Source organism: Ceratina calcarata, unplaced genomic scaffold (genome assembly GCF_001652005.2).
Source record: "Ceratina calcarata isolate Rehan_Ccalc_2016 unplaced genomic scaffold, ASM165200v1 scaffold379.2, whole genome shotgun sequence".
Taxonomy (NCBI): Eukaryota; Metazoa; Arthropoda; class Insecta; order Hymenoptera; family Apidae; genus Ceratina; species Ceratina calcarata.
In genome coordinates, this window is record NW_017161115.1 from 694,753 (window position 1) to 708,558 (window position 13,806).

Below are 13,806 nucleotides of genomic sequence, written 5' to 3' on the forward strand. Positions count from 1 at the left end.
GTTCTGTCTTTCCACGCAACGTTGATCCTTAACACGTTCCGTGCCACGTGTACCACCGGTGGTACACGGTAAACTTGATCGTCAGGCCACGTGTACCACCGGTGGTACACGCAGTCATATTTATTTAATGCGCTGAAAACATATATTTTATTACAAATATAATTCTGTAAACTATATTTCTACCTAAAAAATGAAGCATTATACAAGATGCAGTAAAGAACAAAACACATAAGTTTATTTAATTGTTATATATACAATAATTAATTACATTTAATGGTGCATTTCGTTGAAGCAAGTCAGGCAAAAATGGCTTGGCACGGAACGTGTTAAAGAGAAATCATTATTGCTTATTAATATAAAGAAAAAATAATTTTTATGCATTGGATAGAATTATCAGAATTTTTACTGGTTTAACAGGTTTAGAGAAGACATTTAATTCAACATTTCTAATATGCGGCGAAAGTTTCTTTAATGTACACGCCGAGGCAGTCCGCTTGGCTAGTGAAAGCGGTATCGGCAATAATTGTGTTTCAAGCTTAATCGCACGGTTTAGAGTGTTTGCCATGATTCAAGCTAAACTGTAGGTTGCGCCAGCCGTTGTGTTCGCGCGCCGGTGTTAATACGATAAATATAACTTAGTTAAACCGCGTTCGGTGCATTGTTGCGATCAACAATACAGAAATTCACCATCAGCGATGATTACACGCGCATAATGGCGAAAGCCTAGTCGAGTATTTATAAAGCAGCGTACATAATTTCCATCGAACTATCTACCGATTGCAATTCGTATTGAAAGTTACATCAACTCGTTCAGTAATCGTGCCTGCATGGTAACGCACAGAACAAGCTCCTTATCGGTCCAGTTTAGCTCTATAGTGGAAAAAAATAAGGCAGTAGGCGAGTGTGCAGAAGAATTCACAGTTATTGTGTACGAGCGAGTAATCAATGCCAACCGGGTTATACGCGGTTGTCCTTGCACAACTTCTCTATTCTTCCTCGTCCTGCGCGGTCGCCAACGCAATGTCAACGAATGCGCTTGTCCGGCGCGAAACTATCTTTAGAAAGGCGCGCCTCGAACGTGCCCCTCCACAACCGTGCAAAGTCTATCAATTAAAAGATTGTAATTGCGATCTCCGACGAACAAATGCAAGGGAGATAAATAAAGAGAAGAGTAAATAAACACTTTATTAAGAGCGAATAATAGTAAACGTAATAGGAAAAGGTTTTTCAATTACAAGGATAGCAGATCTTCTTTATAGCCCAGATTGCTGGAAGAGTTACTCCAGCTGGAACGGCGACTTGAGCAGCGACGAGGATACGGTTTCGCTGGTAACGGTTCCCGCGGGAACCGGGAGAACGGCGGACGGCGCTGATACGACTACGTTACTTAACGACGCCGCCGTCCCGCTGCTCGCAATCGCAGCAGCCGCAGGTGTAATCAAATTAACCCTAGCCGTGGCCGTCGTACTCGCGGAGGTACTCGTTACCGAGCCAGTGCTCGACGCCGAACTCTCGATTCTCGTCGAATCTGTTGCATCTGTAAACAGTCGGGGATCCGGCGTGTGTAAATAGTATTGATATTGCAACTCTCTATGCCGGCTCACGTAATTATTGTTAGTTTTGCAAATTTCATGTTGATCTTCAAGGTCTGAAGAATTTGTTGTTTTAAGGAACCTGCATTCCACTCGGTGCGATCGTAATTAATAATTCAATAATGAATTCGTTAACACGTTGCGTTAAATTCAATATATAAATCAAGATTTATCAATATAAGAATCAAACTTACTTTAATTATGAATATAATATAATAGTACTTTTTAAAGGGCCGAAAATGAGTCTTTCCGGGCGAGGTTGATGTTTGAGCACGAGTGGCAGTCGAGGGCGCTACAGGCGCCCGAGATGAACACGAGCAATACGAGCAATAAACACGAACACACAATATTTTTCATAAAAAGGGCATAAAAAAGACTATCTTTCGTCGCCTACAAAGCGGATTGAAAATAGCCCTACCCTAGGGCGGGAAAACTCTATTTTCGGTCCACTTTATAGGCGCCGAAAATGGTCTTTTTCGGCCTCGTGTTATGAAAATAAAGTTTCGAAAGTCTCACCTGCAATAATCGCAGACGCATCGCTCTTTGGGATAGAAACAGTGACTGGCTCGGGTGTCGCAGTCAGAGCCGGTGGATTTGGGGGAGCGGTTGGGCCAGCGATGACTATAGGCCCTATCGATGGTCCGATTACCGCATTACCCGTCGCGATGCCTGACGTCTCTCCGTTTGTTGTGGCAAGCGACAGCTTGTCTGCTGATTCTTTCGCGACATCCGCCGTTACTGACGCGGCGGCGCTTTTCTTTCTTTCCGCTTCGGCTGTCGCCGCATCAATCGGTGCTAATAACGTAACAGGCCCTACCGAGGGCCCCTTAATCAGCACCGCATCTGACGGAACGTCCACCTTTTCTGAAACAAAATTGTTTAGAAACGCATTAGGAAAGAACGGATTTATTATGATGTCTCGCATAATGTATGGCTCCTGGATATGCGTACTTGAATTTATGAACCCATTAAACTCGGCAATTCACGAGGGGAATGAACCACAGATAAATTCCTCGTTTTATGTGTGTCGTAAAACTTAACACAGGAGACTATGTCGGTTTGCCGATGCAAATCATGCGAATTTAAAATCTGGTCCAGACAATGATGTCATGATGCTGCTTGGAAAATCGAATCGGAGATAAACTGGTGGTGGTTATCATAATCAGAACAGGAAATTCCAGTATGTTTTCACATATTTGATTACTTTGTATAGCGAGTGTAGTCTGAAGGGTGTCGGTATGTGTTCCGGGTGAGAGGACGACGGTGACAGGCCCTGAAGATGGTCCCTCGACTACCGTGGTGTCCGCCACAGGTCCTGCGATTACGATCTCTGGTTCGTCAATTGGTTTCGTGGGCAGTAGACTGGCCGTCGCAGGTGCGACACCGTAAACTGGTCCAACGTGCAGCGGCCCCGTCGATTGTCCGGAGCCCACTATCTCATGATAAGGCCAGCCGCTGCTGGCGTGCACGGACGTTAGGAGAATCGATGCCACAAGCCGTAACTGAAATAAAGGGGCGTGATTTATTGAGACGAGTGTCAGAAGCGGCTACGTGGGACGGCGTGGCACAATAGTTCGAATGCTTTCTAGTAATCTCGGCCATAAATATCCTTGTTATTAAGCCGATCCTGCTGACACCTTCGCATGCGACCCAGTATTACCGATAATCGACCGTAGATATCCTTCTTTACTGCTTCTGTGTTCGAGGAACCTACTAGTACATTCAATGGACCAGGATTCGAACTTTGACATTCTCCTGTAATCCTTTGACAATTTACTATCTCTAATGAGATATGATGGGACGTCAAACTAATTGATAATCGATTCAGACTTTAATCCGGTTACATGGCTACATTTCAGGTTTGGAATATGAATTTCAGTAACGCACGCATTAAAATTTGTGGCGGCTGATTGGATACAAATATCATTTTCTATTTCTATACAATAAATGGTCGGATATTTATTAATAAAAATGTTTTACTAGACGATCATGAGTAATTTGTTTTCAACGAGTCTCACGCTGATCATGGTTTAAGCGCGTGATCCGTAGCGTTACAGGCGATCCGAGGACAATATCTACGTCGGGCGACTGTGCTTGGACACGGATAGAATCGCCACGCATCACGAATTTGCATAACTCGGTTTCCGGCAGACGTGCTGGGCATGAACCCGTCGCCGCCGCGCCGCCACGGTTACCGTCCGCCCCTACGTGGACGGCATTCGGCCAGCGAGCTTTTCGCGAACGACTCCTCAAAGGAGGAATATCGCTTCCCTTGATCCTACGTGCCGGATAACAATCGAGTTCTGATCGACGAATCGTCTCGTCTCATTCGGCTATATCTGTTCGGACTACGTCCTATGAGCTCCGCGATAGAATACAGAGCAGAAAAGACAAGAATTCTTAAAAATTTTTATATTGTCGTTTCAACAGTTCCTACATTTTTAATAATAGGCTCTGATTTATGTGATCTTTCATAGAGACAAAGATTTCAGATCTCTCCTTAAATTCAGCAAACACAGCTGTAAGCAATTCACGATGGGAGTTATGGGGATTTGGTATCAGGTTATCACCATTGTGCTGAAGTTGCTCAGAAACTTGAAGCTTATTTTTATCTCTAAACACGTTTCCTATGCATTCTATTTCACCCAATATTTAATGAACTCAGTTAATCAAGAATAACTGGAAGTACTTCTCGCACTCTTAAAATCTTGAATCACTAAGTAATGTTTAATTAAATATACACAGATTTAGAATAATTCGTATATGAATCTGTCAGAGTAATGGTCGATCCTCACAGAGCGTGCGATGCGATGCGATGCGCTGCGTTTCCGTATTTTTCGAGTTTTCGACCGGGTCTGCCAGTGCTGTAGGCTATACCCTACAGCATATACTGAAAGCATGTAAAAGTCGGAGACTTCGGAGGGCCCCAGTGTTAGCTAGCCGAGAATCGGTAGCTCGAGGACCAAAAGTAGGGGTCACACACCCGCTGTCCACTTACACTTAGACGAAAAGGTCGATGCGATTCACTTACACATAGACGAAAAGAAACGCATGCGATTTTTCCGAAAGTGTTCTCGCCAAGAAATCCCGAGGATTTCATCGCAGAGGCCATAAAATCGACCTTTTCGTCTATGTGTAAGTGAACAGCGGGGGGTCTGACCCGTACTTTGGGTCCTCGAGTTACGGACTCTCGGCTAACTATTACGGGGGCCCTCCAAAGTCTCCGACGTTTACATGCTTTTAGTATATGCTGTAGGGTACAGTCTATGGCACTGGTAAACCCGGCCGTAGGCTCGAAAAATACGGAAACGCAGCGCATCGCATCGCATCGCATCGCACGCTCTGTGAGGATCGACCATTAATAACAACGTCTGTCTTGGCTTCACATGAGACTTCATGACGTTTTAATGTTTAACCCATTCGCTGCCAAGGACGAGTATACTCGTCTTTGGCAGAGTGTCACGCATTGCCAGGACGAGTATACTCGTCTTTGGTTTTCTGCTTCTAAATGATTATGTATGATAATATATGTGCTCTTACCAAGAAATAACTTGGCAGCGAATGGGAATCACGAGACTCGGACAGATTGTTCGCATGAAATGCTATTGATGGAACGGCTCTATACCCGAATTAGGTAAAATCGCGTGAACGCTGGTTAGTTCGTTACTGGGAAAACACGTTTAAGCGGAATCAATGGATTACCCGTCTTGATGAAAGTTACAGGCCGCGGCCATACGTTTCAATTATCCGACTGCCGGCGAACACGGCGACGGTCTATATATCAGCGAAACATTGGTCAGAGACAGGGAGCCGTTCATATTTCACGGACGACACGAAAGTGCATTACACAGAGCTAACGGATTAAAGTTTTCCCATCAGAAACTGCTGCTCCTTTCGCGACGATCTCTCCGCCGCCCGATGAGCAAACCGGATAAAGTTCCCTCTTATTGCTTACCGGCAACTTCATGGCTGACCTGCCCCGTCCTTTTTTCCTATTGTCTGCAATCGCGCGGAATTTTCCCGGCCGCCACTCCGACACGTAGCTTTAACTGATCAGACTCCAACCGGCCCGAATCGTTATATATACTCCGTTACATGGTACTAACCTCTGATGATGAATAAGGAAAAAGTCATCACCGCGCCCCGTTTCGCTTTCAAGCCACAGGAATTCCGCGTGCGACAATGTCTCGGTCTTGCTTGGCCTATATATAAATTCTAGACCTGTTCCTGACATCTTACTCGTGATTATCCTTTAATTAATACCAGATATATCTGTTTACCTCTTAGCGTGGGCACGGACAACTTTTCTCTCGATGATCTGCACGTTTAACACTGAAAAGAACTGCTGAGCGATTCTGATAATTGAAGCTTTTCGCGAAAATCGAATCGGAGACGCAGGCAGTTGATTTCCCGTGTCGCAACGCGTAACTGACTTTTCAAGACAGCATTTCCTGCCTTCCGAACATTTTCATTTCATCGGTTAGCGAGGTGTTCAAGGCTGTTAAAACTTGAAGTAGAGTTGAAAGTCAGTTTCGCAACGTCCACCGCGAATTGCATCTTGCAGTCGAACCCTAAATTGTCCCGTCGCGCCGGCTATTGTCCCCTTCCCTCGTTCCAAGCTCCAATCTCTGAGATCGATCGTATCGGGCACAACGACTTTAGCAATTGACTGTAAAAAGTACAAAATGAAAATAACAGTTTATATGTGTGCGGTTGTGTAGTATGCAAATCTATACCGTCGCGAAACTTCTATGTTGCGTGCGAGATTTCTGATGCAACATTCGCTGTTTGCGAGTTCATCGTTTCGAATCGCCGTCCAGGTCCTGATTTACGGATTCAAGTCCACCAGGCCACGCCCGCTCCAGGGACACAGGGCGGTATCTTGACCAGACCCTGAGGTCTCTACACGGGATGATGACGTATACGAGGTGGACTCAATAGATAGGAAAATAAGAGTATAAAAGAAGAACGCGTGGCCGGGATTTTCATCAGTCGCTTGTGATTTCCATTCAGAGGAAAGCTAACCAGCCCAACAAAACCAACAACATGAAGTACTTGGTAAGTGAGAATAATTAATTCACACGGCTACTTACTGTAGCAATTATTGAATTATTCCTTTTATTCATTTATGTAATCAGATTTGTCTTTGTCGTCACGCTTTGTTGGAACGTAGTTATTATTCTGATTGATCGATTATGCCGTATTCACCGGCAGGAATAAATTAATTTGTTCTCATTACAGGTGATCCTCTTCGCCGTCGTCGCCATCGTTGCGGCCTTCCCCGAACCCGAACAGGAACGCGAACGCCGTGGCATCCTCGGTGCACCAGCCCTGACCACTACAATTCTCACTGGCCCTAAGCTCATCCCTGCTCCCATTGTAGCCGCTCCCGCTGTTAAGCTTGTCGCAGCACGTAAGTACCACATATTTACCAAATTATCCGTCTATCGATTCGAGTGTGCTAAATGGACACACGAATATCTCATTCCCTTTAAATAATACTTAGTGACTCAACTTTGATACTCTGTACTCCGTACACCGTGTAAATTCTACAGACACATTATGTACTACTTTTCCAGGGAAATAATAGAATCTTTTTATAATATGTTTGCTATTTGTTAGCATTTTTACTTTATAAGTACGAATTGGGATGATTGAAGTCTGATCTTTCTGGTTTCAGCGGCTTGGGGAGCTGCTCCTTTGGGAATTGGTGGTTGGGGAGCCAAGGCGTGGTAATTGTTTATTAAATATCCCGGCGTAACTGGACCTGAAGTATTATAATGAACACCAACGATGTTTCAAATTCGACGATTGGTCACACCACCCTCTGTTTTCGGCATCAGCTTCGATCTGCCATTCTTCCCTAAATTGGCCAACATGAAAAATTGCACTATTCCCCCACCCCCTTCCTTGAAATTTACGTTTCGTATCTGATAATAAAATTACTTAAAAATTATTTTTCTTTGTTCTATTTGAAAAATCCTACCCTAGTTATTAAGAATACAATTTAATAATTAACAGCAACGAGAATAAATTTATACTTTGAATACGTACAAAAACGATAACTTAGATTAAGTATAGAGTTAGGTGAACGTAATAAACAATTCATTATTGAAACAATTATCTCGTACTTTAAACATTACACGTTGCCTCAATTTATTTATTAACTATCCTGTCACGCGCAGGAAACAATCAGCGTTTATTAAATGCGTAAACATTCTGTTCTGTTCGAATAATTTAATTGCAATTAACGACACCTGTGCAATCGAAATACACTTGCGTAGATTAATGTATTATTAAGTACACGCACAGCTGTCTCCTTAGCCAGAGGGAGTAAAATATCGGTAATCAATTCTTTCTTCAAAATAATAAAAAATGTACTTTATTATAATGCATAAGAAATATTATATATATTTATTTCTCGTAAATCGAAATATATTTCTCGCAATTTACTCTGTTATATTTTCTTATTTAAAAGACATTAATAGAGAATACTGTGTAAAATACTGAGAATTTATTGTCTCATTGTTGGAATTTATATTTCTATGGACTTTTCTAGGTTTCTAATAAAATCAAGTAAAGATTTACTAAACCTTATTTAAGTATTGTCTATCTTGAATACATTGTTACATGCTGGAAATGATTATATTAAAGGATTTATTGTCTCATTGGTGAAGATTCTATAATTTGTCTCTATAGAAACTTTTTGTATTTCTAATAAAATAAAATACAGTTTTAATAAATCGTGACTTGATTAACGGTATTGCTTTGATAACTCATGCCACTGGGTACTTCTAAAACAAATCATCATCTGTATCGATTGTGACTTATGAGAGAAGTTAGAAAATAAAGAAGCGTTTTGTATTTTGCCTCACGTACTATCCGAACTGGAGTTATCTCCGGATTTACTGTAGCTTCGTAAATAAAGCCGCGATATACCAGGAGGCGATGGAGTTTCACCGGAGCCATTATTCCGTGTCCTTTCATTGGCAGCGGCGGCCATGAGCGGCGCGACAACGGCAATGCGTCTAACAATCTAAAGTAATTAGAAACTGGAGCGACTGCCGGGAGGAGAACAGCGAGTGCCCGATAACTTTTATTGCCACCTAAGTAGCATTAAACTCGAATTAAACGGGCCGGCCGTTTCGACTCGATTATCGGGATTAAGGATATTCGGGATTGTAAGTATTCCAGAAACGAGTTTAGAATAGAGCTTTATTTATTATATAATAAGTATAAAAAGAAACAGAGTCACTCGCGACAAAATCTTGGTTGGAACTCACGTTCCAAGCGGATAAGTATGTATACATGTCATTATTTAATTTGTTGGGCTCGGTCTATGAACAATACTTGAGGTTGAAGTGCTCGATGCCCAGCGGTTATGGATCGAATTAGGAACCGCTCGCAAATTCATGACAGAGATCGTTCGAATTGCCTTGGAAGTGGTGTTGTCGTGGATGTATTTACCAGTGGCCAGTAGCATGCACGGATCCCGCGGGACCGGCAATCACCGCAGCACCTGCCGGACAAACCATTTTTTCTATTCTGTTGCTGCCATGTAAAATTCGTTATCGAAAACACGAGTCTGTGTACCACTTGACTAATATTCATCAGTCTCTTGAGGATCGAATACAATTAGTATCAAGTGGTTCAAGATCGTTCTTAATAGATTTTGCGACGTTTATTTTTTACTTACCAGCAGCGGGTCCGACGACCGAAGCATGGCCAGCAGCGGGTCCGATGAGCGAAGCATGGCCAGCAGCGGGTCCGATGAGCGAAGCATGGCCAGCAGCGGGTCCGATGAGCGAAGCATGGCCACCACTGGGTCCGACAACGGCAGCAGACGGGCCAACGGGTCCGATAACGGCGGCAGACGGGCCAACGGGTCCGACAACGGCGGCAGACGGGCCAACGGGTCCGACAACGGCGGCAGACGGGCCAACGGGTCCGACAACGGTGGCAGACCCGGCTAAGGGGCCGACGATCGAAGAACCATGACCTGCCAACGCTAATCCCGGCAGTCCGCCAAGCACCACGCCATTATGTCCCAGACCCAGGCCCAAGCCCAAGCCCAGAGACCGACGCTCACGGTCGGGGCTACCTGCGGCGATGGCCAGAGCGGCGACGAGAACGAGCTAAAAATATATAATAATTCTATATATTATATGAAATTAAATAAAGAGAAATTTTTAGTGAGACTATTTTTCTGTATTAAATAAATAAAGAAATTGATAATTCGATTCCATGTCTTCATTTCTCAGAGAATCAAGTCAAAATTTATTTTTATAAAATGCTATCATCATTATTCAGTAAGATTATGTCAATTCTTAATGAAATAAATATTATAAAGTGAAGTAAAAATTTGAATTTTAAACAATTTTATAACAAAGATTACTCTGAATAAAATAAGAAGCAAGATATACTGAGAGATCTTAGAAAAATAAGTACCCCAGATCCTTATTTAAAATGAGAACACATAAGAATAATTCTCAACTTATAAAAGTATGTATAAAACAATATATAATGCAACGTATAAGATGGAGTATTCAAGAATTATACTTGACTCATTCTGAAGAATGTCTTACCAAGAATTTCATGTTGATTGATCTGTTGGTCTTCAGTTGGCTGGTGACTGATGGTCAACCCTCCAGGTACGGTGGCTTATATACGATTATCTCGTCGATCCAGTAACCTTCAACCCCGTATGAAAGTAGGAATATTAATTAAGTCAAGGTGCGGTTACTGTCAAGTTCATAGTAGGCGACGGTGACAGTTCCGGGTCCAACGTCATATACGAACGGCTGTTATCACGCGAACGACGTGTCCCAGCTTGCAATCAGCGAGTGCGCCTGTTACCACAATAACGGCTGTTTAAGAGGAATTTTGTCGTTGGTCAGCAACGCAAATTCGCTGATCATCTCGTTGCACGCGAATTCGCTGGAATCCCGATAAACATTCATATGTAGCTGAAGTGCAGTAATTGTTAAAACCATGCGAGAGAGGCAGGATTATTCCACCTCCGAGTTATAATGCCCACGGAAACAATCGGAGCGATGCACGGGACGCGACGGTGATCTTCCTGGAACACTCGTCAATTTTAATGAATCCTTGCTGTGTACACGGCTGGTATCAAGGGATATATGTTTATCCCTGTAGTGCGACGGCGCGGCTAAAATGTAACGAGCCAAACAACTGTTCGACGGAACGATGTGATAATGAGCTCGAAAGTATTTTAATTAATACAGTTAATATCTCATATATAATTGTCGAAACGCGAATTAATGGTCGGAAGAGATAATGACGAATTTTATACATTCCAGTACGTGAAATTACTGCGACTGCACGTTCCTCATTGGCGGCCGGTCGGCTCGCATATTGAAAAATGTGGAAACGCGGGGAATCCGCGGGCGAATAAAAGAGCGTCAATCACGCGAGTAAAATAACGCCGCTCGTTTCGTGTTACCCTTTTATTTCGCCCGCTGCTGAGCCGAGCACAATCTTCTTTTTGTCCACGATCCATCCTTTGAATCCCCGCGCTCTACCCGGTCTGTAACAATGTAATTGCGAGCGACGGATTTGTCAAGTTGGAAACTGCGGCGCTCGCCGGAATTTACGTTGCAGCCTAGTCGTTGCTCGAAACTTCCCAAGAGTTTCTTCGATGCTGTAATTGGGGAAACTTGTCAGGGAAATGTGTCACTTGTGAACTGTGTTTGCCTATGTTGGCTGAAAGTTATGAGATCACTCATGCCAGTTTTTAAGAAGATTATAGTGTGTAGTAACAATTATTAAAATTGATGTAGAAGATTCGTATTTAATTTTCCTAGTCTAACCAATAACCATTGGAATATGGAAATCGATGATGATGATGATGAGTAGTAGAGTCCCATGCAATAATTCTCTGTCTGCCTACTAAGCCGCTTTAGTATTCTATTAAAGGCTTCCGAGGAAACTGAAATTCGGACATTGGTTGCATTCACGTTTTACGTGACCCTTCGAGTAGCCGGGTCAACTAAAATCACGCCAGGACGAATACGCGAGTCCATAATCGTAGATTCCCGAGGGTTCGGTCGAAATTCGTTGAACTCGGCATTGCAGCATTGAGGAGCACCGGCAGATATTGAAAAGTTTCAGACCCTTTGTGCACAAGTTCCCCGCTCAGGTTCCTTTTGAAGAATATTCGTTCGGCTCGCAGCCGTCACTCCTTTAACGCTTCTCCTGCCCCTTTGTGTCAAAGGTTATCGATTATCGGCAAGTTTCGTCGCCCTATTTGCGTGACGTGTTCTCTCTTATAAATCATCTCGAAACTGTGCGAACATTGTTTCTACTCTCCCGTGCAAGAATTTCCAAATTATTGGCGAGGATTAATGTTTCGTCTGTAAGACGAAGATACTATAATTCTTTAAGTGAAGTCTAAAATAATTACTAAATTTCTTAACTAAGAATTCTTTTGACAGACATTTCTGACTACCCTAAGATTTAATGTGCCTGCAAAGTACAGCTCGGGTCCGAAATTGAAACAATTTCGTGGAACGTTCACGGTAAGTCTCGCAGGGATTAAACGGTGATAAATCAGCAGAGTCCAATTTCATTAACCGACAATCGTAAACCCGTGGCGTCCTAAATTAATTAGCAGGTTTCCATCGGCCGTCGAGTCGGACACACGTTACAATTTCTTTTTTTGTCGATCGGCGGCGATAACAGTGTCAAGCCATAATTAGGTGATCGAAACAATTAGCGGCGTTAACATTGGCCGTGACGCGGTTGCGGAACCAAACGGATCCACGTACACTCTCGTTTAAAAGTTAGGAACAAACAGCAGATTCTAGTAAAATGTAATAGAAATTAAATAAAAATTATAATGTGAAATAATATATTCATTCATTCGATCGAAGCAAAAATTAAATGAATTTTTTATTATTATTATATCAACGAAATTAAATTTTATCAGACAATATCAGACAAATGGAATTAAACATTAAATATTTTGTATTACAATCAGATTACTTTAGGTGTTCACTTATTAGTAAGAAAATAAAATCCTGTATTAATTCTTAACAATCTTTTAATTGATATTCCTATGAGAAAATCATATTTTTACATAGGAGTGTACAAATCGAACGAAGAGCAAACAGATGCGATGCACAGGTTGCCGAGTAGGCAGGACGTATTATACATACATGGTAGTGTGGCCAATATTGTGCAGTACGTACGACAGATGGTTGCACACGCATCTGATTGCTCTGCGTTACTACGCTCATTTCCCAGAATGTACCCGTTAAGCTGTCTCATTTGAAGGACAAAGTAACGTTTAATTAATTGACGGTAACGCAGAGCCTGGATGCTTCTACACGCTGCAGTTGCAATTGATGTAATTTAAATCGTTCATAATATATGATAGTATTTGAACTGAAATTTTAATTACTCTGAAACTGCAATGAATAACCTGTCAATCACAATGTCGTTCATAATCAAATTGCAGTAACATTGTAGACAAGCGTGAAATGCAGAACAGTTCCGCCCACGATACGTATCTCGCAGCTAAAAAGAAAATGTCTGGCTTATCAGCTATTTTAGTCTGCATACCCAGCTGTGGAAAAAGCTCAAAGACATATTCCTCATTTTTCCATAACCCGTAATATCACGCGACTTGTAGCTCGCGTTGCAACGCTGATTATTATCGCACTTGACATCTCCAGGTCTATAAATCCGTTACGTGCTCCGCAGAAGGCCCGTTAAAGGTCCTTGAAGAGAAAATCCGTTCCACTCTCGTGAGCCGCACGGTAGCTCGTGGTGGTGGAAGAGAAAAGAAGGAAGGAATCTAAAGAAAAGAACAAACGGCAGCTCGGTGACTTGTCAAATGCCACCGTCCGTGCTTGACAGTGAGCCGATTGTCACTCACGCATAATTGCACGGGCAGCATGCATTGTGTCAGTCCGCCAGGACCTTACATCATTCTGTTTATCAAGGGAAACCTGATAACCAAATTTTATAGGTCACTCTGGCTGGAATATTATAATAAATTCTGCATTTATAATCATGTATTAAGTCATAGGCAGTTGTATATAATAACCAGTTGACATTATATGGCAGATAAAAAGGACGTTAACGTCATTAAAAATACTTATTTACTAAATACATAATACAAACTAAACAAACAAAATACAGACAGTAAATATATAATACAAGTGTTTTATTGTAGCTTTTGAAAAGTTAT

The 13,806-nt window shown here is 42.3% G+C and overlaps 2 protein-coding genes across 2 annotated transcripts; both read right to left on the minus strand.

Annotated features, from left to right (window-relative positions):
- Nucleotides 1-1,160: 1,160 nt before the first annotated feature.
- On the minus strand, nucleotides 1,161-5,655 carry LOC108625892 (uncharacterized protein PB18E9.04c). The gene is made up of 4 exons (XM_018026223.2): nucleotides 5,548-5,655; nucleotides 2,797-3,094; nucleotides 2,109-2,456; nucleotides 1,161-1,537 (listed from the first exon to the last, which is right to left on the minus strand). The coding sequence occupies exons 1-4, from the start codon at nucleotides 5,557-5,559 to the stop codon at nucleotides 1,278-1,280; spliced, it is 918 nt and encodes a 305-aa protein (XP_017881712.1). The 5' UTR covers nucleotides 5,560-5,655; the 3' UTR covers nucleotides 1,161-1,277.
- A 3,138-nt stretch (nucleotides 5,656-8,793) lies between these two features.
- Nucleotides 8,794-10,283, minus strand: Apd-1 (apidermin 1). The gene is made up of 3 exons (XM_026814321.1): nucleotides 10,178-10,283; nucleotides 9,289-9,727; nucleotides 8,794-9,111 (listed from the first exon to the last, which is right to left on the minus strand). The coding sequence occupies exons 1-3, from the start codon at nucleotides 10,187-10,189 to the stop codon at nucleotides 9,056-9,058; spliced, it is 507 nt and encodes a 168-aa protein (XP_026670122.1). The 5' UTR covers nucleotides 10,190-10,283; the 3' UTR covers nucleotides 8,794-9,055.
- Nucleotides 10,284-13,806: the final 3,523 nt, after the last annotated feature.

Bases quoted from the DNA above. Each gene is read 5' to 3' on its own strand.
- LOC108625892 (XM_018026223.2), bottom strand. The intron at 2,457-2,796 runs GTAATCAAATAT...ATTTTGTTTCAG, and splicing joins GACTACACTCGCTATACAAA to AAAAGGTGGACGTTCCGTCA. The intron at 1,538-2,108 runs GTGAGACTTTCG...GACTGTTTACAG, and splicing joins TGCGTCTGCGATTATTGCAG to ATGCAACAGATTCGACGAGA.
- Apd-1 (XM_026814321.1), bottom strand. The intron at 9,112-9,288 runs GTAAGTAAAAAA...TTTGTCCGGCAG, and splicing joins GGTCGTCGGACCCGCTGCTG to GTGCTGCGGTGATTGCCGGT.